This window comes from Lipophrys pholis (genome assembly GCF_963383615.2).
Source record: "Lipophrys pholis genome assembly, chromosome: 17".
In the NCBI taxonomy this organism is placed as follows: Eukaryota; Metazoa; Chordata; class Actinopteri; order Blenniiformes; family Blenniidae; genus Lipophrys; species Lipophrys pholis.
In genome coordinates, this window is record NC_137643.1 from 15,811,685 (window position 1) to 15,835,688 (window position 24,004).

Consider the following 24,004-nt stretch of genomic DNA (forward strand, 5'->3'; position numbering starts at 1 on the left):
GTTTCTTGAAAGTTTTTCAGGAAATAAAATAATCTTTGTCTTGCCCTTACTGCTGGAAGGACGTATAGATGTCCTCTGCTGGCAGGCAGGCGAGGACGTGGAGCGACTCTCCTCTCCTAACTGAATCAGGGATGCAGCAGTGGAATGGTGTGTAGGAAAAAAAGACAATATGGTACAGGAAGAACATGGACAATTAAAATAAATCAGTTACCAGAAGTTGAGGTCAAGAAAAGGCGGTTGGAGGGGAAAAGGAATAAAAGCAAAAAAATAAAAAATAAAAAATAAGAATATGGATGGAAAGAACAGAGAAGAGAGAACCATTAATGCAATATTATCATTTGTGGAGAATAAAAACATGTTCCTACATATTCTATTTCATTTCAATGAAGCGTAGACAATCCAAATGAAGTGTACTAATAAGAGCACTCAGATCAAAACAAATGTGGCCTGGGGAAAAAAATAAATAAAAAAATCAATCGCTGAGTTTTCTTCGGGGAGGCTGAAATGTTCAGCTTGAAACCGGATCCCCGAGTCAGCAGTTTTCGGCTCTCAGATGTACGATCAGCTCGCACAGTGAACACATCATCCACGTTCTCCTAACCCAGTAAATCTGTGAGATGGGGTCAGACTCCTACCTCTGGAGGAAGCGGTTGCTATACAGCTGTGCACACTGTGCTGACTGTGAACTCTGTCTCGTTGGCCATGATGTCGGTGGGCTGGATGTTGCGGTCGTACATCGGGTTCTCGAACGTGGCTCGTCCGTTGGTGTTCTCGTGGCCCACGTAACCGTTGAAGGGGACTTTGGGTCTTCTTCTAAAATGAGATGAATCAACACGATAATTCCTTCGTTCTCAGTTCCCGGTCCCTCGGTGTTGCTTCAATCAGTCTCATTGCTATGACCCTGTTAGCTTTCTCAGCCGAGAAGGCTTCATCACTTTATCACAGAAGATGGTTTTCCTCTTATTGATCCCAACATGTGCCTTGGTGGTTTGAAGAAAAAAAAAGTCAATAACAAGCTGGTGTAGTAAAATCTTAAGCTCCCTTCGGAAAGTAGTTGAATTATCTGATTGAAACTGCAAATATCACAATGTCAAATAATGTGATGTCATTTTATTGCTCGGAGATGAAGTGTCGGTGTGAAATACAGTGGTGATGTAAACCTCACCTGTGTTTGTAGAGGTACAGAGCGAAGCCGGCAATAATCATGGCTATAAAAGGCACTAGGATGGCTGCCGCCACTGAACTGCTGTTGGAAGCAAAGTTGTAGCCGGGGTTGTCTCTGCTGGGATCTAAACTCTCTGGAGGAGGAATGAAGAAGACATCAGGTCATCACTACAGCATTACTTCACAACACAAGAGAAAATAAGTCAAACAATCAAACTTTGAAGCATCCGGCTTATCTCCAATGAATGAATTTAAACAAACAAATAGGATAACGAATGAAATAAATGGATTGTCTTGGCTGAAGGCTATCGAGAAGACTATTTGTAAACAACAGACGAGGCAGCCTAAACTGACTTTTTAAAGTTTTTCCTTTGCCTTAATTTTATTTCCCCCCCGGGAATGTCAAATTCCATTATCCTAACAATGACTCTTAATTACTGTCATCAAAGGCCGACAGCCATTAACTCATTTCACATTCATTCTCTAATTTACTGAGGTGTGTGTGTGTATGTGTGTCTGCGACGGAGGAGTGACAGCCCACCTGTTTACTGCACAATGCCAAAAAAGCTCCAATAAAGGACGAGTGACAAACAAGCGGGGATTCAATTAGTGGGTTCTGCCGTGTTTGCCAATCAACCCCCCGCTGCATAAACCCGGGCAGACAAACACAGTTGCAGACGACACTCATCAATACACCAACACTGGATTTAAACAAAACGTGAGACGTCGTCGAGTGGAGTGGGGCGGTTTTCCAAACGAACGCACTCGTGTATGCAATGGCACCAGCAACCAGACCGCTTGTATTAATAGAGAGCGGTTTGCTCAATCAGGGTTGCAGGGCGATGAGGAGGGGAGGCTCCTGCACCTGCTGCTCAAGCACCTTTTTCATTACAGCAGATTTTCACAGCCACTTTTACTGTGTGTACACACACACACACACACACACACACACACACACACACACACACACACACACACACACACACACACACACACACACACACACACACACACACACACACACACACACACACACACACACACACACACACACACACACACACACACACACACACACACACACACACACACACACACACACACTTAATCTATGTTAACACAGCATATCCTCCCTCTCTCTTCCAAATACCTGCTCATATCTGATCAGTCTTTGAAGCTCCACGGTCTGCTCTGTAGTTTGTTTTGCCAGCCATAATGTGGCGTCTTCACACTGACGCTTAAAGCGGTCGAATTCCAATAAAGAGAAATATCTCGCCATGGCCAAAGTTTATAAACAAGGTAGCAAAAGCAAAAGGCCTGTGGGTCAACTGTGGCTCGTGGTGCATTTGGACTGCAGAAAATCCTAAAATTAAAATTGAATATGGCCAACTCATGGAACTGGCGGAGTTTTAACACAGTGAGTTTTTGACAAAACGAGGATTGTTGAAGAAAAAAGTGGTGCAGCTTCTCACCAGATAGTAACTAAGGGTGAAAGGAATTCCCAGAAATTGAGTGTGAATGTGTATGTGAATGGGTGAATGTGATGAGCTATGTAAAGCGCTTTGGGGATGTTGTCAGCGAAAAGGCGCTATGTAAGTTAGTCCATTTGTTTTATCATTTATTGGTGGATCCATTGGTGAACACCAACAATCAACACAAATCAAGAGCACTTTAGTCATATTTTGTGAATGCAGTATATTATTGTTCATGTATTTCACAGTAGTGGTTAAAAAAATATTTACATTTTGAATGTAATAAAACCAATAACTTGGCAATAACATAACAGCAAAATATATTTTTTTCAATCTTAATTTAGAGAGTGCTGCCAGTCTGTTTCCTCAATAAATCAAGTAAGTGATCAAGTATGAAATCAAATATTCCTCAAGTATGATGACTCCACGACATACTACACATATTTTTGCTAAACTGAGAACAAAAACTTGCATGAAATACAGCTCTATTTATGTATTATAACAATATTGTTAGTTTTTACAGATAGAAAAGATTAGTTTTAAAATGCTACTCTCCACTGTAATGACTATCTAATTAATTATGTGATTATTGGTAAAATGTTATTACAACAAAGGCTTTTCATTAAACTATTGGTTTTAGCATTTTTGTAAATTGACAAACTCATTGCAGTTCAGTCGTAACATTTAAAATGGGCCAACATTTTTACATTATTGGCTGTTACGTGTGTCTATTACAGATTGATTAAAAAGATTTAGAATAAAAGCTATGACAAAAGTTGCTGATTATAGATGAAACCTTATGATTTCAAATTTAAAGGGAATGTAACCAGCATCATTTCTCTTGCTTATAGATTCTCAGACAACAACAAAGAACTGATTCTTGCCTGAATACAGCATGCTTTTAGACATCAATGACAGGTAAAACTGCTACAGACCAAATAGCATTCCCATATAAGTCTAACGTAAAATTTGTATTGATTTGCTGTCGTATTATGTCACACTGCATGGAATTTGCAGTGAATGATTGAATTTTATGAATGCGATTACTCTGTCTCAATCGGGATTCAAATATTCACTGTGAATCAATGTTTGTGGACTAACAAAACCCAAATAAGAGGAAAAAGAAGAGAATCCACCAAGCTGTCGTCAAGACTTCGGTAAACAGCTCGATTTGTCTCTTATACACGTCTGCTTGGTAGGTTCAGGAAAGTGGGATGTGCTTTTTCAGTTATATCTGCTTTTCTTTCTTTTTTTTTTTATACGAAAACAAAGGAGTGCGTGCGTAAGAGTCAGGCCTGTGTGACGCACAAATGTCACAGTTTGACTCCAGCAGGGATTCGCAGCTCAGTAATGAGGATGCAAGGATTTGCTTCATAGCGAGGGGGATCACATGGCTGAGGTTTCTAGGTCACAAACATGGAGCGCACTATATATACAGCGAAAAAAAAAAAAAAAGGAAAAAAGTGCAGTACCTCTGACAGCACAGCTAAACTCGCTGAAGGAACCAAAACGACAACACCCAGCAAAGAATGGATGATATTTACTGTATCAAAACTCTGAGATATTGAGCCACTTGGCAAAGACTCCGGCAGGCATCGGCACACACAACTCCCGGAGGAGAGAGATTTTTTTTTTGGGTGTGTGTGTAAATGTGTGAGTGCAGAGTGAGAGCGCGTGTGTCATTTTCCGACTATTAACCATGTTTGTGAACTGTGTTTGCCTCTTCATGCTGCTTCAGAGCCACCATCTCCAGAAATGTTCCCACATTTGTAAAAGTAAATGAATGTCAAATCCGGCAGCGCCTACTGCAGACTGTGAAAGCAGCTCAGCTTTAGGACGTTATACATTCGGAGGGATTTCTTTTTTCTCTCTCTCTCTCTCTCTCCCTTTTTCTGGGGAAGAAATCCAGACAAGTCGGGGGAGAAAGACAAAATAAAACTAAAATATAGGGAGGATTACCCAGGGGACCACTTGGACACAGGTTTCTATGACCAAGTGGACAGCTCACTCACCCAGTCTCTGGAGACCAAATTGGCCAAAGCCTTTTCCTCTGACAAATCCCTGGTACACAAAGGAGTTGGATGAAGAGATGTAGGACACCTGGGGAGAGAGGGGAATGGAAGACAGACACTTTATGTGTCACATCCAGGCTTTACAAAGGAGCGTATCATCAAAGTGTCAGCAGCTGGTGCACGCAGAAAATGAAATATCATGTCAAAAGGAGCTGAGAGGCACTCTTATGGCTGACATTTAATATGATGGTATTTTTTCTTTTTTTTCTTTCCCCCCTCCTGCTCCACAGTGCAAACATAAACACACCCGCACGCTTGCACGCGCACTAAGCAGGAGGAATTGTTCAAGACACCACTCCTGCGCAGTGACGCGTGTTTCACACTGTGAAAACGCGCACATTAAAATACACACAGCCGCATATACTGTGACCTGCTTTTTTTTAATTAAATCGGGAGTGTGTGCATTAGAGGTGCCTGAGGTTGGGCTGGGATATTAACGGGGGAGGGGGAAGAGGAGTGAAGGGGGTCTGTCGTATCCTGATTACCAGGCAATGATTTAACTGACATTTTAATTAAAGAGAAAACTCTTGGTGGGCTTTCCATCTCCCCAGAGTGACAAGGTTAGTGTGTATGTGTGCTCGTGCATATTTCACAACAAAGGCGTACATGTCTATGCCATGCAAACGTCAGTGCAGGAAGAAAGAAAGAGTCCGTCGCGGTCCCGACCCTGGACGTGTACTTACATGTCCATCCAAGGCCCAATTGTCTATTTTGAACTTATTGACAAAGATCTCCACGGGGCCTCTTATCTGGTGAACCTGGAGCAGCAGCTGGGCTTCCTCTCTCTTATAGGTACCTACAAACAAAATGTCCACGGTCATGACAGGATCCAAGGCAGAAAAGACATCAAGATAAATAAACAGGTATGACAAAAGTAATAGAAAATAATAGTAATAACATACAGTTGTGTAAATAAGTGAACGGAGTAGGTGAGGATATTTTCGATATATATACATACACATATAAAAATATATGATGGAATGAGGGACTTAGTTACGAAATAGGCAGTTATGTTTTCCATCTCTTTGTCCATTGTTCTTTTTTTAAAGGCTATTTATTGCTTATAAAAAAATTACACCACTGGACAAAGTGTTACAATAAAACGACACTTTTTCTGTTTATGTGTTATTTTACAGACACAATTTTATTATAATTTTATTTTTATGTATATCTGGTAAAAAACCCACAGTAAATGTAAAATCAAATAAATGTGTATGTGACCCAGTTTACCAACAGGCTTGAAACGATATGTTTATGTGAACAAAAATGAAAACATGAGCACAAAAGTTTAGGATTGATGGAAAAGAGCTGTAACTGGAGACTATTTTATATTGATGGTTTGAGGCAGATTCAATTAAGAAACTTGCAAAACATTAATATAATTACGAACCAGAATAGAGCAAACATATGAAGGTAATCAACACGTACACACATTAATTAAAACCATGTTGCATTCATACAAATGAGATTAACTTCAACATCTCTATCGTGGCATATCCATAGTGTCCACATCTGTGTCTTAATGTTTCTTGATGATTTGAATCTTAATGTTCTTTAAAGACAAAAAAAAAAACAAAAAAAAAAACAACTCTTGTTATGACAAAGCAAAAGCAATCTATTCTATGATGGGAGTCTTTTCTGCTTTCATTTGAATCAAACCAACTGAAACGTCTCAGAGCGTGACTTGTTGGGCTTTACCTGCAAGTTTGAGCTCCACTACTGTGGTCGATGAGCGTCCCGTTAACCCGGTTGCTTAAGGGCTCAAAGGCAGTGATGCTCAGCATGGCTGGCTGTTTCTTTCCCAGGTACTCATAGGAGCCCCTCCAGAGGGAGTTCTTAGCAAACACACCACCAGGGACTAAAAGACGGGAGAAGGTAAATGACCAAGGTCACAGATCAAAATATGGCATCTGATAATGTAATTATATTAAATAAAGACTTTGCGAAGTGAGGTACAGAGGGCATAAACACAAGCACCAGCTGCTTGGTTTCGGTGTTACACAACACTCAACCACAAAGATGAAAGAAGGACTTTATCAGATGCAGACTGTAGATAACAGCGTTAGAGTCCCTTATTATGTTACACACTGTAATTGAGATAAATACCAATAAATTAATGTGATCTCGGAGCCTTCCTCACTCTAAAGGTGAAGTTAAATTCAAGAAGTACATGTCCTACCTGGTAACTTGGAAGGTGGCTCCTGCACTGTCCCCACTGGGCTTTTACCACTCGGGCGGTTATCAGCTAGAAAGCATAAACAAAATTAGCAGAGGAAAACACTGAGCAAGTATATCCTGTAAACAGACACAGAGTCTGGCTCCAGGAAGTAAAAATATAAGATCCAAATTTGCTTTAACTTTAAACACAACACCTCTGAGGTAGCTGCAGTGGGAGGATGGAGGATCTCCCTATCAGCATTTCTTTTCCATGACTAATAACGTCTGCGGTGGCCTGAGCGAAGGCCGACTGCGACAGGACTTTTCCCCTGTCAGAGAGTGGACCGAGTGTCCCCGCGGGGTCGCCGGCTAAATCAGAGACACGACTTCACGGCTTCAATGGAAGCATTTTAATTATGCCTTACTGCTCCGCAGGGCCGCAGGACTACATCACAGTAGTAAACATAACACCCCCACAGGTAAACAGACCGAGGAGGGCTTTACTCACAGCCGTGGACAAAGACAAGTATACTGATGGTAGTTTATGAGCACAAATATCATAAACGCATATGGACACACACACACACACACACACACACACACACACACACACACACACACACACACACACACACACACACACACACACACACACACACACACACACACACACACACACACACACACACACACACACACACACACACACACACACACACACACACACACACACACACACACACACACACACACACACACACACACACACACACTTTATTAGCTGCCAGTCTTTTGAGCTGCCATTCTTTGCGCCCGGAGGCACTGTTAATAATTTCCTGTATGTGCTAAGGCCGGTTCCGTTTCTTCCCTTCACTCCTAATGGCATAGCCTTAAAATACCCATCACATTTCAATAACAGCTCGACACAGAATCTATCACATGGAAACCTGTCCCACCGCTTCATCTTTTATCTTTCTCCCATTAGCATTCCTCTACCCCAGATAATTGTATGTCGATTACTCCATCCCCCCCACTCACTATATGTATTTAGGTCAATGCTTGCGGGTGTCTTAATGGCAGTCTATTTGTCTGCTACACCTTGTTAACACAGCCTCACCATTTATAAGAGGTACTTCTGCTAACCTAATCAATGGGATGCAGTGGCCTAATCAAGTTTCGCACCCTTGTTAATGTTTCAAAGCTTGTTGCATTTGTGTGTGTGTGTGTGTGTGTGTGTGTGTGTGTGTGTGTGTGTGTGTGTGTGTGTGTGTGTGTGTATCATTGGCTCCAAGTGTGCACCACCCCATACAGTGTAATTGTGTGATGGATTGGCCACCGTACCCTGGCATGTGTCTGAGTAAAAGGCAAGTGTTAACAGAGCCATTCATCCACATTAGCTGAATCCCTGCTTCCCCAATGTGACTCACCACTGTATTCTGGATTCAACGAGTACAGATTACATAAAGTGAACGTTTTAAGGACGGGGTGCAGTCTGTAAAGAGTTCAGTACGTCTGTATGTGTCCAAGGGGAAAGAGGCTCTGCACACTTCTTCAGTTGTGTACCTTTTGACTGAGATGGTTTGGACATTTATTTGACAAAGGGTGGGGACGGGACTGCCAAGCAGGAGGAGAAGAGTAACACGGAGAAGGTTGGAGGAACATGAGAGGAATAAGGGTGGAGGCAGATGATCTCTTAAGGGAGGAGCCAAAAGCTAAAGAACTGCTTGTGCCCTATACAGGTGTAGTTTTATTTCTTCTAACCATGTGGATGATCTCACAAATGTTCACCAGGACATTAACAAACATCACTGCATTTGTGCTTTTTGTTTGTATAATTCAGTTCCAAGCATTTTTCCGTGTTTTCTCTCTAAATGAAAAATAACCATGTTTCTTACCTGCACAGAGAGGTGGCTTTCCTGTCCAGCTACCGTCGGACCTGCAGGTCCTGTGCTCTGATCCTCCAGCCAAGTAGAAGCCTGGCTGACACGTATAGATCAGCGTGTAGCCAAGTGATGGCAGCTCAATGGCCCTCACGTCAGACTGGGCTGGCAGCTCTGGCTGGCTGCAGTGGTGAGCTGGAGACAAACATTGAGACAGAGAGAGATTAAACATAATATATATATGTCTAAAAAGATAGGTAAACTACAGAGGACAGATCAAATAAATCTGAGAAAAAGAGGAAAACAAGAGAGATAGATTGATTATAACATATAGGGGACGGTATATGATTGTCATGATTTGAGTTTTAGTCAACATAACATCATCCATCCTTATAATACGGGCTAATTGTTGACTTGCCAATGCACTCAGGTTGGAATCCGCTCCAGGTGAGGTTGGGCAGACATGTGCGGGAAATAGAGCCCTGAAGTAAGTAGCCCTTTCTGCAGTTGAAGAACACGGTGCTGCTGATCTGTGAGGCGACACACAAAATGAGGGAGATTGTACATTGACATCATAGTTTGTTGTCATTGATATATGTTACTCAGAAGAGAGGAACACATATTTCACAAGGTTCTATTCCTTTGAAGCTAATTACTATCATTGTATACGTCTCTCATATACACTCACACAAAAGCGTGCGTTAATAATATTGATGTGTCCTCCATAGCTGTGACAAGTGAATGAGCAAGCTTCGATGTGGGCTAACTCACAGTGAAGCAGCTGTATGAAATGTAGCCATCATTATTGTTATTGTTATTATTTTTGTTTTTATTATTTAACTTAGCATTTGACTAAACGAAGTGGGCTCTTTCCATGAATGTCTGTACAAAATTTAACAAATGAGGCCAGATTAAAAATAAAATAAAATAAATAGATCCACAACATGGTATCAAAGAAATGACTGATTTGCGCTGTGCTTATTTAATTTATTGTAATTCTATATATCGTAGTCATTGATTTAACCTTGCAGTTCACTCGGGCTAAATAAAGAATGGTCATAAAAAAGGAACACACAAATTGCACTATGTGGGTAAATTAAAAAAAAAAAAAAAGTCCTTTGGAAATATCATTAGATTTCTATTCAACATATGAATTAAATTTCCAGTGGGAGCATATTTTCTTACCTGGTAGCCTTGACTATTGTTCTGGTTTCCAAAGAGTGGAGTGCCGGGGTCTCCACAGGCAGTGTGACTGGGGTCTGAAACAAAGACATGGACAATATAATCATTTCTAAATAATCTCACAAGAAAAAAGATCCTTTTAAATATGTGCTGCGCAAAAGTTTTAGCTACTCAACATGCTTTGATACAAAGTCATTACACTTTAACATCAGGTGGGTCTCATGACATAACATATGCCGAAGGCTATAAAGCTAGATCGTCACACAAAAAAGCACTGAGTTTAAGTTTTCTGTAACATAGTCATGGATTTCTTTTTGAGATCGATAAAAAAAACATTGTGGACAGTTAAACCCGTTGGAATTATTTCTTTGTCGAACATCTTACTGGCCTTTCACGAGTGCAGGGTTTTAAAAAGGGGCTACACAGTGTAGTGGTTAGCAACCATGCCTCACAGATTCAAATGGAGGTTGGTTTTCGCAGCTTTTCATTGTGCAGTTTGGACATTCTACCTGTGTAAAAGTGGACTTTTCCCGTTTCTTCACAATTGGTGTGTACGTGACTGTGTGTAGCTCATACAGAAGATGGATGGTTGGGATTCTAACATTGACCTTCATGAGTTTAAGTTGTAATTAATGCATGTTGTAAAGAAAGGAATCGGCTAATAAATAGATTTTTGTAAAAGCTTTTCTAACGCAAACCTATTTTGCATGTTTGTTTTTTTTCCCACATGTGACTTATGGAAAACATCAAACATACTAAATTCACTGCATGGGAACCATTTTCCACACATATGGAGAAAGAAATGCTGAATTTGGGATAAATGCTCATACATTTTGCTGGAATGTGCAACATAAACAACATAAATAAACAACTTAATTTGGTGATGATTTTGGGCCCCCGCCGACCCCCCAAGCAGACCCTAGTTTTAGACATCTGTACACATATCTTCTTTCAATCTCAGTTACAATGGAAAATAATGTAAGATTGCAGTGACATTTCTCACCACAAGGAGCTAAATAATGAATAGAACTTGAATGAAAACAAGTTTCTGCCAGTCATCTTGGAGTCTACAGGTTGAAAAACAAACCACAAGAGGCCAGTCTTCACAATGAATTCGGAGGCAAGAGAGTACAAACAGAAGTAAGGGAGAAGCAAAGTCAGCAGCTGCTATGAACAATAAATACACTTCAGATTTTTTAATTGATTGAATCGTGGGAAATTGTATGAGTTCCTAGCCTTTCCTTCACACCGGGCATTACGGTCTCTGAAGCATGGTTACACAAAGTGGCTGATAAATGATGCATAGGTCGTGGAGTCACTGGTGACTTTGGCTTTAATGAATGAACGTTTACACTAAATGTTACTAGGTCAAAGGTTCACAGTTGTGCATATTTCATGGCACTTGAAATATCAAAACGGACCCGGGGGCTGGCAAAATGTCCTTCGATTTATTATCAGCTTGTTTGTGACCACAGTGCTCGGCTTCCTTGAGTGCCTTTAACTGCAGCATGTGCATTTATATATTGTACTTCCAATGGCATTACTCTTCTTCGCTGTTGTTTATGGCAGCAGGACACAATCTTTTTTTTTATGGCATAAGTCCAGGACAATAGTATGATGTTTGAAAGAAGGGGCAGTTGCTTTATGCAGGCTTTGCTCAACGGCTGGTTGCACATGATCGTGGTATCACATTTCAACAGTTTTCGCAAACCAAATATGGTAAATCGCAAAGATTTAACTGAAACAATACCTACTGCTCTGCATTTGATTAAAAAAAATGTTCAGGGCTGTTTTAATAAATTGAGCAAGTCACAATTGGTAAAAGATCAATATAGCTTGTTAGCGAGGTCAAATGCTTCTGCATGTTTTATTTGTAAACTGCAAATGGCAATCAAGACCAGAAATGAGCAAGACGTCTCAAGAAGAGCTTCACTCATACTGACATTGTGATACAAGCATTGGTTATTGTATTATATATATCAAAAAAAATAATACTGATGAAGAAGTAAGGCTTTTGTGCAGCGATTATGAATCATGGCCTCATATTGTAGCCTGTCACAACTGGATCATTACACCAATCTGCACTCCAAATGATACATCTATTCATCAATCAACTGTACATGCTTGGGGCTTGGAGTCTATCGCCGCTAACGTTGAGTGAAGGTCCGGGGACACAGTGGACAGAATACTACTACGCCATACAACAAGCTGCAATTACCACAAGAGAAGGTGCAAAGGTAACCTACCTATGCATGAGGGTTGCGTGCCGCTCCAGGTGCCATCATACTGACAGTATCTCCGTGGCGAGCCGACCAAGACAAGAGGAGGGTAGCAGGAAAAGGAGACGGAGGAGAGGTATGTGAACCCTCGATCCTCCCTCCTGCCCTGGGCGGGCATCCCCGGATCTCCACAGAACACCGCTGTAATGATGACCGACGGAGGAAAGAAAAATGTCAGAAGGAACACAGTGTGTTGTTTTTCTAAATGCAATGCCTGTACCATGTGGTTGGAATTTCAGCATCGTCTCACTTACGAAAACACTGTGGCTTCTCTCCACTCCAGTTGCCGCTTCCCTGACATGTCAACACCGTGGGCAGGGACAGCTGGTAACCTTGGTTGCAGGCGTAGCTAATACTTGAGCCCCAGGTGAAATCTGTACCGACAACCTGCCCATTCGGGATGTTGGGCGGTGGACCACAAATGATCGCTATAATATAACCAAGGAGGAGAATTTCAATACTTCCAATAATGTGAAAATGGAGAATGTATTAGGACTTCAGATTAACCCCCACGACTATACCTTTACAGAGTGGTTTGGTGCCGTTCCAGGTGCGGTCCTTCGTGCAGATGAGCGACGATGCCCGGTCGGCGTCCATGGTGAAGCCCGGAGAGCACTGGAAGCCGACCGTGTGATTGTACGTGAAGTCGTTTCCAAACCTCACCCCATTTGCTGGCACTCCAGGATCACCACAGTTAATTACTGCAAAAATACAACAAAATGAAGGGGAACAAAACAAAAATGAAATTTCAGATGTGATCGAGATTATAAAATGACAAAAGTTGATCATTTATACCAAGGGTGTCAAACACATTTGAAATCAGGGGCCACATGCGGCCCAATCTCATCTTGAGTGGACCAGACCAGTTCAATAGTGCCATAATTAATTTAAACTTGAAAAAGTATATATTTTTCCAAATCTGAATAATCGGCACCAAAAATTACTGTAATCTCAACATAAAGCCAATTTTACTGATGTACAATACAATGAATTGTCAAAAAAAACATCTGTAACTGTTGCATCTTAGTAGTCTTAGTACATCTTAACTTGGGTCTCGGTGTTGTGTTATAATGTAATGCTTTCGTTGCAATCTTTTTACAATTTGCTTGGTGTGTTAGTGGGCTGGACTGCAGACTCTTGCGGGCCGATTTTGGCACACGGGCCTTATGTTTGACACCCCTGCTTTCTGTCAGACCTATGTGATGGCTCACTGAACCCAGAGACACTCTTAGGATGAAAGATAAACATGTAAAAACCTATTTAGAGGTGGAACATTAGAGTTAATGTACTGTTATATGCACTTGACCCAAGCAGTTCACCTCACAAACAACTACCTTAAAAAAAACAGCAACGAAGTTTATGCGTCGTCATGGCTAATTAGTGCTTCGAAAATTTATGGACAACCTGTTTCAGAGAATATATGTATGCAGTGAATATGTTTAAACCTACTTACTATGCAAATTGAAAACGATGATAGCATGAGTCAGCAGTTTTTATATGAAAAAGTGTCCTTGTACTTTGATAGTTCCTGTAAAGAGCTTTGAGGATGCAAAGACACTAAATCTTGTGATGAGTATTCCTCTACAGTCGCTCCCCAATGCTGCGAAATAAACTGCGTTTCTCCTTGATTGTACTCTCGCATCCTGCAGGGAAAACGGTGCGATCGAGTAACAACAGGGAAAATTCCACCGTGTGACTCAGCAGCTCTAATCCCCTGAAAATGTCTCAGAAGGAAAATCCAGACCCCATGACCACCTGCGTTAAGTTGCTTTGGGACAAAAATATATTGTTAAACATGGACATCAACCATGTTCCCGCGAAAAATTGCAGTAAGTTGAAAAAAACATGTCTCAACTTGACTGGAAAAAAACACTTGGATTTGCCACTGGGCTGGTGAGATCACACAACCTGAAACAGCTATGACTTTAATGGTACCCGCGAGGTGGGGACACACTGAGACAATGTCTAATCTTCTATGGCAATATCATTGCACCGTCACCACTGTCCAAACACGTCACACAGAACTTTTTTCTTTCAGCTCAACAGAAATGATGGAGTCAGTTGTACTCTTTCACACGCATCTCTTCCCTGCTGAAGGTATTGTGCTAAAATGCTCCGACATGTACCCTTTCACTCCTATGGATTACAGCGTGCTGAAATCTATAATGGTGCTGCTTAGGGTTTTATCCTCTCTATTCAGAAGGGGCTGCTTCTTTCAGTGACCTCTATTTGCTCAGGTCTCTTGGCTCTGTACAGTACCTGGGTGTCTTTTGTGAAACATGATGATAAAGGGCTGCCAGTGAGGCTGGTGCTCTTTGAATGGACCATGAATCCAACCGATTTCTCAGTCAAGGAGTTACACAGTTAATTCACTGCTAAAGCAGTTCCCATTACAAACATGAATCCATGTTCTCTTGCTATGATTACCCATATCATAGAAGATGCTACAGTCTTGTCATCTGTGCAAGTCTACAGGGATTGAACACATAAATGAAAAGACAAAAGCACAACATTTCATAAAGGCCTTTCCTGTGTGAGAGCTTTTTGTATTATTACCTGAGCACTCGGGCATGTTGCCAGTCCAGGTCCCGTTCACAGTGCAGTGTCGGGTGAGCAGTCCAGTGGAGTAGTATCCCTCCCTGCAAGAGTAAGTGATGGATCTGGAGAAGGTAAGGCCATCGTGAATGAGGATCTGGGCATTTCTTGGAGTTCCTGGATTCCCACAGGATATGACTGAAAAGAAAGAGGAGAGGGTTTAGGGGATAGTCTCCTGACTGGATCAATTCAAACATGAACAGAGCTTGGATGACATTGTTTGAATGGTAATGGTGTGTCTATTGGCATGGTGCCAACATTCATCAACTGTGGCTTGGTCGGTAGCGGTCATCGCTCAGTCGGAAGGCTGCAAGTTTGATTCCCCTTCTCCCCTTGTCCACAAGTCGAAGTATCCTTGAGCAAGACACTGGACTCCAAATTGCTCCCAAAGGATGTATTGAGTGCCTGGCATGGCAGCTGCCTCCATTGGTGTATGACTGGGTGGATGTGATTAACAGTGCAAAATGCTTTGGGGCTGCTCATTCATCATCGGCTGATGGAAATGATCCAAAATTTGCTTCACCCACCCATCAAGTTATTCTCTATAGTTAGTATTTCTAGGAAATCATAAAGTTTTTTATGTTCTTATACTATCTCTTCTTTATTGACTTCAGTATTCTAAAAGTGACAAGAATTTCATGTAGGTTTGTTTTCTCACGTTTACCTTCTTCATATTGTCTCTAGTCTGATGCCTCCTCACTTGATATTTCTTTTTGTTCACTCGCCTTTGTTTTTCCACCCACCCACCCTTACTACCACCCTCATGTTCCCCTGGATCTCTCTCTTCATAAGAAACTCCACTTTGATGGACACATCCCTCAGAAGATCCCCAGGTGTCAGTTGGGCCGCCAGCGATGGTTCTGTTCATTACTGTCTCCAGCTTGCCCAGGGCCTTCGCAGCACCCCGTGGGCATCGCCCTCCCGTAATGACCAGATGTGGCCTGGCCCTTGAAGTCTGTGCCAACTGAGAACAGGTGGGCAACCTCAGCTCGTGGGCATACCACACACAGCGCAGAGAGACACCGTGTGAGGCTGGAGGAGGCGGAGGTGGTGGAGGTTGTGGGGAGAGGGGCCTGTGCGAGTGGGTGGAGGGGGTGTTAAGAGCACATGTGAAACCAGCCTGGGAGATAGAAATAACACACTGTATCGCAGGATTACAGGAGAAAAAGGAACTCATTGATAAGGAAAATAAGACAAAAAGGAATATAGCTGAGGATAAAATCTAGTATTGTGACGGGTTTGTTAATTGTTAAAAGAAGCAAAGAAAGTACTGGTGGTAAAATGTGGTGAGGAAACAGACGGATTTCAACGAGTGGTTTCACAAGAATATTACTGATATTGACCGAGACAATGAAATCCTCAACTCAAAATCTCCATGAAAGCGTTTTTTCTCTTTTACTTTTCTTGCATTGATGTATCAAATCAGACAATGGAGAGCAGTACTTTTTATGTGTGATGTATTTGTCCTGTCTCGGAAATCATCATTAATAATGTTGAGGTGAACCGAACGGTGTTGGACAAAAAAATTGGAATCTTTTAGAATTTGTTCTTTTTTCAATTCTAGATGTCTGCAATATATTGGGTGTAATATCAAAAGTATAAAGAAATTGCATCATTTTGCTCACTTGAGAAAAATATCTTCTGGGTTAAAATTGTTCTGCATTCATTCAGTCACTGAATATGAAACATGATTTCTAAATGAGGAAAAACTGAAAATATAACGCTTAGTGTGGTGATCAGGTGAAGTTAGTAAGCTGTTTAAAACAAATAAGGATAAAGTAACAAAGTGTAATTTACTAAGGTATTCAGGTTCTAAATATACAACATCTTTGATTTTTCCATCCATTCAGTCACAAATGAAATAGTGGAAGGGCTACAAAATAGATAGAAAGTCTGATTTGCATTTCAGTCAACTTTTAAACTTATAGAAAAAAAGTAGCTGAGAAAAGCTTGAATAAGCTCATCAACCAGTGTAAAAAAAAAAGTTTATTCAGTGCCATTCTTAAAGCATGGGATGGCACACGAGGAGATCGAACCTCATCAACATGACAATAGACAATCGGTTTTCCTTATTTGTGGCTATTGTCAGGAGATATTTAGCTCCATTAGAGAGACAATTACACTCTATGTTCAGCATTTTATCTGAGAGTAGTTCTGATCAAAATGAACAAAAGATTGCTTGATTGAAAGAAATTCATATTGGTAGTACCTAATGTGAGCCAATCTTTGCTTGAGAATAGAAATATTTTAATTTAAGAGCACTTAGGGTGTTTCTAATATATTAGAAATCAGTGGCCTATTATTGCACATGATTTTAATGCTCTCAAAAAAAGAGAAATCAATCTGCTGTGAGCACCTATGCCTCCAACACAGCAGCGGTGTCCACACAGAGAATCCCAGCTGTTCTGGCTCGCAGGCCAGATAAATTATGTAATCCCTCCACCATCTTCTGGGTGTGCTGCGGGATCTCCAGTTAGACATGTCCAGAATATTCCCACAGTACAGTGGGGAAAACATCGTGATCAGACTCCTGAGCAACCTCAATGGGAGCGTCTCTTTTAATCCCAGCTCTTTCGTGATATCGAGGCTATTCAACAAAATCTCCCAGCCACTGGTGAGATTTGGGACTTTAAAAAGCTTTCAGTTAGTGCTGAGCTCTTACTTCTCCAGAACTTAGGGGATGCCATGCCAATCCACCTATTGATCTTATCTTGCTCTCACCTCACCAAATCACTAACATTTTAAAATTTCCTAATGCTTGCGGAACCGGGTAGCCTTGGGATTTACTTAAAAACAATCGCAAGCAGAACCTCTTCATGTTGTCTAGATTTTGTCAGCTCGTATTTAACAACCACTTGAAAATGAATCTACACCGGCTGTCCAGCATTGCCAGATATGGCAGTATCTCCCAATTGGGGAGCTAAACTCTCTTACCTTTAAACTTTATTTTGTGCATTTGTGTGTTTGTGGCGTGTTCTTTATTACAGGTATAATAGTTTTACAGTATTAACATGATTCCTACACAGGGTGACATTTGGCTGCTTTTTATTGAGGTGTGGGGGTTTTATGTTGTTAGGGCTGGAAACAGTGAGTCACATCTGGCAACCGTGTTTCTGACCGGTGTGCCATGTGTAAATAGCGTGTTCGGCTTGAAAACATCCGGTCCGATCCCGTTCACACAGCAGGTCACGTTTGAAAAAAAATTGGATCCCAGCAAAAAAAAAAATCGGAATTGGGCATCAAGACCTGTGTGAATGTAGCCTTAGAGAAACCATGCATCAACACTTCCAGTGTTTTTAAGAAGTTGGATAAAGACACTTACCGTGACACTCAGGCTGTGTGCCCATCCAGGTCCCGTTAGCGAGACACGTTCTCTCTGGTGAACCTTTGAGCATATAGCCGGGCTCGCAGCTGAAACGAACAACACTGCCCACCGTGAACTCTTCTCCCAGACGGATGCCATGCACTGGAACACCTGGATCTCCACACAGCCCCGCAGATTCCCCTGGAATAATAACCCAAGAGAATACACACTTGTTGACAATTCCAAGTCCGCCATTTACACCAACTACAAATCTGGCACTCGTGCTTCTTACATACAAGGGATTTGTGGACAACACTTTAATAGTACGTGGCTAAGAATGTTGGTAAAATCTATATAAAAAGATTGTTTACTGCCTGTTGTGAGAACACAAGCAATCCAGGAGATATATATTGAATGTCATGAATTATGACATTAAAATGTCAGAGTGCGGCTTTATTGTCACATGGCTTGTGTGTCTGGGGGTGTATTCTAGTTTATGCATCTCTGTTTGGGCACTCATATGTGGCTCCAGTTTGTCCTTAAGGAAGGATATCACTGTTGTTATAGGAGGGGGAGTACAGGGAGCAATGCCTTTATACTGCTTCATAACCCAGCTGAGGTATGGCCAGCGATGGTTCTCAGTCTAATATGAGCAAATTAAAACTGTTTCATGGAGGACACTCTCTTTGCCCTTGAGGTTTGTGAAGCTAATAGGAAACTATCTTTGGTGCTTCTACTTTGCTCCTCACTTGCTATCAGTGGCCAACTAAGCCCTTCATTCATTCTAGTATTGTCAGTATCCAGATCCCTATTGTTTCTGCTGATCTTCTCTTGTTTCACAAAATATTATCAAGCCCAATCTGGGGAAAACAGTCCATCTGTCTAGATTTCCATACCGGAGCAGTGTGGCGGTGAGCCGCTCCACTGCCCGTCCAGCTGACACATTCTCGTCGTGTTCCCGATGATGCTGCGCTGGCCGATGCAGCTGTAGCGGATGACGGAGCCGACTGTTCGTCGGTCGCCGGAAATCTGGGCATAGGGAGGCATGCTGGGACGGTCGCACAGCACCACTGTACAGAGCAGAAAAATCAGATGAAGGATGCAAGATTTAGGCACATCCGGTAAAACAAGCATGAAAAATGATTGACTCGAACTAAACTTCTAGAGCTGTTTATTTTTTGTTTTAAACCAATATTGATAATTTGTCGAGTGCAGTTGCTTGTTTATGTGCTGGAGCAAGGGTGTCAAACACATTTCAGTTCCTGGGTCACAGACAGCTTGAGCATCATCAGTGGGCCAGACTGGTAAAATAGTCTCTCGATAAGATTTAATTTAAACTTTAAAGTTTTTTTTGTTATGGTGCAGAGCATACTAGCTGAATGTGTCCATAGTTTGGTAAAACCAAACAATTCTGAAGAAAAACAATTACATTCTCAACATAAAGCCAATTTTAATTGAACCTTCTAGTGAAAAATACAGTGAAATGTCCAAAGAAATTCTCCATAAAGCTGTTGCATCGTGCATGTTTTTACAAACTCACCCTGACAGCATGACTTTAAGGCTAATGGTAGCTTTCAAGCAACGAAGCTGCTGGCTTTCATGGCAGCATCACTGATGTTGTGATGTGTTGTGTACACTACTCTTAAGAAATGTGTTAAAAATCAATGTTTTATGGTTTTGGCTCACGGGTCTTATGTTTGACACCCATGTGTCCTTGGAAATAAAACCCCACTGAAACCAAAGTTGAACGGAGTAGTGTGCAAATGTATGGAAATGTATGGGATGTGGCACACTAACAAAACAGCAGATTCACTGTTTGACAGGTAGCTATCAAAGTGTTTCTATATTTCTGAGGCATAAAAAAATGTCAATGCGGTTTTGGAAAGATACGATGGATACGTTTCACAATTACTTGTCAATTTACAAAAAGAAGTGGTTTTCTTTGTTTGTGGTTTGTTGTGAACTACTCACAGAGGCATTTAGGTAAGGATCGGTCCCAGGTGCCGTCCCCCTGACAGGAGATGGAGCTGGTGCCCAGCAGGTAGTACCCTGGGCTGCAGCGGTATGACACAGTGGTCTGGAAGCTGTAGCGATGTGGACCGCTGGGCAGTATCTGCCTGTTGCTGTTGTCTACATGGCCCGGCTCTGTGCAGTTCACAACTGGGAAAAAAGAGAGGGGAAGGAGAAGTTGTTATAAAACAGATGCATATTTTTTGCAATTTTACAAACAAACCTGAAGCCTCTAGAACAAATAATGATTAAAAGAGGATTTAATTGTTTTCAATCAGATCTGAGTGCCTCAGAGAAGATGCCCATTTTACAAGCAGTTTTGACAGTCGCTGTAACTCCATTACTCTCCTCATCCTCCATTTCAACCCATCCAGCATCTATTCATCCACCCCAATCCAAATGAAGTAGGAGGCATGCTCTGGAAATAAACATTTGCTTCATTAGAGGCAGTCTCCTGCTGGCCGTCTTGGTGCAGAGATGGTGATGGATAGAGAGCTCACAGGAGAAGAGGCACCACGTCAGTTTAGTGCCAGATGGAGAGGGTTAGGGAAGAGGGAAATGAGGAATGAGTGAGGAGCGAGGGACGGCAGTGAGGAAGAAGGCCCTGATGGCGGAGAATATATTAGAATTCATAAAAGAATGTCAGCCAAAGACGGCTGCTCACATCAATCCATCTTTTATGTCAGACATAACGCACAAAACAAAGCCTCAACAAAGTCAGCACAGTGAGTAGCAGTTGCTGTCTGGCCTATAGTCGCCACCAGCACTAACTATGCACTATGATGCCAAAGTTCTAATAACTTTTCAAACCAAGTCTAGGAGTGCCCACGCAGCCATTATGGCCCAGTTCGTCTTGCCAGTCTCGCCCCCAAGTCTGCTCCTTTGCCAACCAATTGTATGCTAATGTGCCTAAAAGCTTGTTCATTTTCATGCTCCTGAGTTGGCCAGCATGGTTAAATCACCCCCAAAATACCTATTATAATATACTCCTTCCAGTGGAGCGCTGACCTGTGGTGCCATCATTTACAACTTACTGCATAATAACACTACAAAGCACATTTGAAGCAGTGGAGCTCCTTCAGTGTGAGACTTTTCAAGCTTGGAATTCAGTTTTGAGCAAATGTGTTGGGGCAACATGGGCTCCAAAGTGATCCCAAGCAGTCCTCTAAAAAGGACTGACCTCCTGGTAAAAAAAAATTGTGTGTGGCCCAGTGGGCACAAAGAGAGAGGAAGTGAAAGGATGAAAGTAAAAGAAGAATGTAAGTGAAAGAGGAAGAAGGGCTGAGGTAATTCATCTCTGCTCCATTCAAAAGTGGGGTTACTGGTCATCCTCTTCGCAGTCTCTCTTATGGCGTCTCGCCAAGCAACAGTCCTCTTAGTGGTATGTCAGAAGGTAGCCCAACCCCCCGTTTTCTCCTTTTTATCGCTGAAAGACAAACACATGACCAATCCAAAGAAGGCGGTGTTGCTGCGACTTAAATTGGTGATTACAGGGGTGAAGAAGGCCGGCAGCACCGGGGGTGCCGCCATGCTTTCTGCATTATTGATGGCTCCAAAGGATTTCTCACAGCTAAAACCTAGACTTTGGAAATCATTACCTTTGTCTGACTGACTTCTGCACTGCCTTTACCTCTTTTCCTGCCCTCACTATCTACCCCTCCTATTCCCAGCTTTAGCAGGATGAAATTGCGAGGCAGTGTTTACACTCAGAGGAAGTAAATGTGCAAGTCACACGGCAGTGCACACTTCACTAAACGTGTCTCAATTGCTGTAATTAAAGTTATAAATCTGATTGACAAAAAAGACCTCTAAGCTACTTATGTCTCCACATCAACACTAAGGATAATGGCCATCAAAACAGACGCCCTCATGTACCCACATGCAGCGGAGCGCTCTTAGCGTTCACAGAGCATGCGTCCCAGAGTCAGCATCTGCATTGAAACAAGGTCAATGCTAATGTGATGTCACAACTAGTGCGAAGAGATTTAAGTCCTGTGTCTAGAAGAAAATCTCGCCTGCTTATGCATGCAGCGGCCAAATGTAGCTCCTACTTATTCATTTCTTCTTTAAATAACAGAAGAAGAATTCCTTGGAGACCAGAAAGCTCACCCCATCATTTCAGAAATGTCTCAAAAAAAAAAAAAAAGCCAAATCCTTTCTCTCCTTATTTAAAACAAACTCATAGTTCACTCAGTTCCTGGTTCTGTCACTGTCTTGTCACATTCAAGACCTTGCAATTGGAATCCTTTCTGTGTCTGTCACGAAGCCTTCAGTTAGTAGGGACTTGAAGACGGATGCAAGCAGCCAAGTTGGGCAGCTTGTCACAAAAATGACACCAAATTAAAAACTCCTCACCTAGTTGATTCAAAGCAGACCGGGGTACTTCTTATTCTGAGTCAAAGCCAAGACGCAGGTCTCCAAAGGCTGCCGTCTTTCATTTAAGCTCAAGGATGGTGTGATTATATTTTAGCTGCCTCCGTGTGGTTATGAACTGGGTTGCTTTCACTGACAGACAGGTGAGCCTCGGGGTAGAGCAGAAGTATGTAGGCTAAGGAGAAATATCACACGTAAATATTATCCAGAACCTCTGCGGACTGTGCGGTTGAAACCGTGGTAATTAAATAATCCAGGCTTCTTCTTGGTCTTTCATTTCAATCTCCCCCTAATGTGCGCCAGTTAAACTCTTTGCTCCCTTCGGGTGTCCCTGTGATTCATCTCCACTCTGTCTGTGATTGGGGTCATCTATGGTCACGGAAGAGATGACCTTGTACAATACAGCAGGTAATTTAATACCCCGAGACTCAAATGAGGGGAAATGCAAAAAAAAGAAAAAGGAGTATTTATCAGAAAAGTGTGACAGTGGCCAGAAGTACAGCTTATAAACACAGCGTGACAGAAAGAAATAAAAAATTGGTATGCCAGACATCATAAAATCCTTGTTTTTGTTATATTTATTCACAAAAAAAACTCCAATAATAGTGTAATTTCCCTGCATTTAGTTTGGCTTTGTAGAGATCATATGTGCAGTGTCCATGCACTTACTTTTACACCGGGGTAGGGCGTTGCTCCACTGCCCGTTCGCCTGGCACGTGGATTTCACAGCCCCTTGCAGCACGTACCCAGTGTTGCAGACAAAGCGCACAATGTCATTCAAGTTGAACTGGGTTCCTTGCGTCATACCAAAAGTAGGGTTTCCAGGGTGACCACAGGTGATGGCTGCGGGAATACCAAAGTAAAGACATAGAGTGATGGTGAAGCTTTTGCAGAGCTCTGAAATCCCATCAACGTCGGCGCCATTAAGGGCATGATAAGAGAAGGAAGCAAAAAGCAGACCGAACCATAACTGAGATGCTTGGTATTGATCCAAGCAGTGAAGCCACAGGTTTGACTGCAGCAACACTGCCAACATATCTCCCTTTTTAATCTCGGAAAATGAGTTGTATTATTGGGGAATAATGCGTCTTATTTCAAAATAATAAGTCTCACCTGTGAAAATATCTAAGTAAAACTTATGTAAGATGATTGGCACCATTGAAAATCATTGTAATGACAAAATGAAATGAGAGGAGGCATTTTTAGCTTTGTCAGTTACCTGGGTGATGGGAAAATAAAATGTTTAAGATTTTGTCTAAAGCAACCCACAGATTCTCTGAGGACTTACGAACGCAGACGGGAGTTTGTCCTGACCAGCGGTGATCCTGTTCACAGATCCGCACGGAAACTCCAATTAGACGAAATCCTGGATTACACTGGTACACAACACTGCCCCGATAGTTGTAATTCTCCCCAATAATCTGGCCATTCACTATCGGCTCGGGTGTGCCACAATGGCCGCCTGTTGACAAAATGAAGCGCAAAAAAGAAAGTCATAAGCGTGTCATTATTGAAG

General features: G+C 41.9%; 1 protein-coding gene across 1 annotated transcript in view; it reads right to left on the bottom strand.

The window, feature by feature from the left end:
• Positions 1-653: 653 nt before the first annotated feature.
• csmd2 (CUB and Sushi multiple domains 2) overlaps positions 654-24,004 on the bottom strand; it is a gene marked incomplete at both ends in the record, with an annotated part of 237,338 nt that continues 213,987 nt past the window's right edge. Inside the window, 19 exon segments of the mRNA XM_080484336.1 lie at positions 654-813; positions 1,166-1,298; positions 4,649-4,736; positions 5,392-5,504; positions 6,407-6,426; positions 6,428-6,566; positions 6,888-6,953; positions 8,761-8,940; positions 9,164-9,275; positions 9,931-10,004; positions 12,174-12,347; positions 12,461-12,634; positions 12,728-12,907; positions 14,763-14,939; positions 18,124-18,306; positions 19,002-19,175; positions 20,077-20,265; positions 23,158-23,331; positions 23,777-23,950. Of these exon segments, the coding sequence (XP_080340462.1) occupies positions 654-813; positions 1,166-1,298; positions 4,649-4,736; positions 5,392-5,504; positions 6,407-6,426; positions 6,428-6,566; positions 6,888-6,953; positions 8,761-8,940; positions 9,164-9,275; positions 9,931-10,004; positions 12,174-12,347; positions 12,461-12,634; positions 12,728-12,907; positions 14,763-14,939; positions 18,124-18,306; positions 19,002-19,175; positions 20,077-20,265; positions 23,158-23,331; positions 23,777-23,950 (2,684 nt within the window).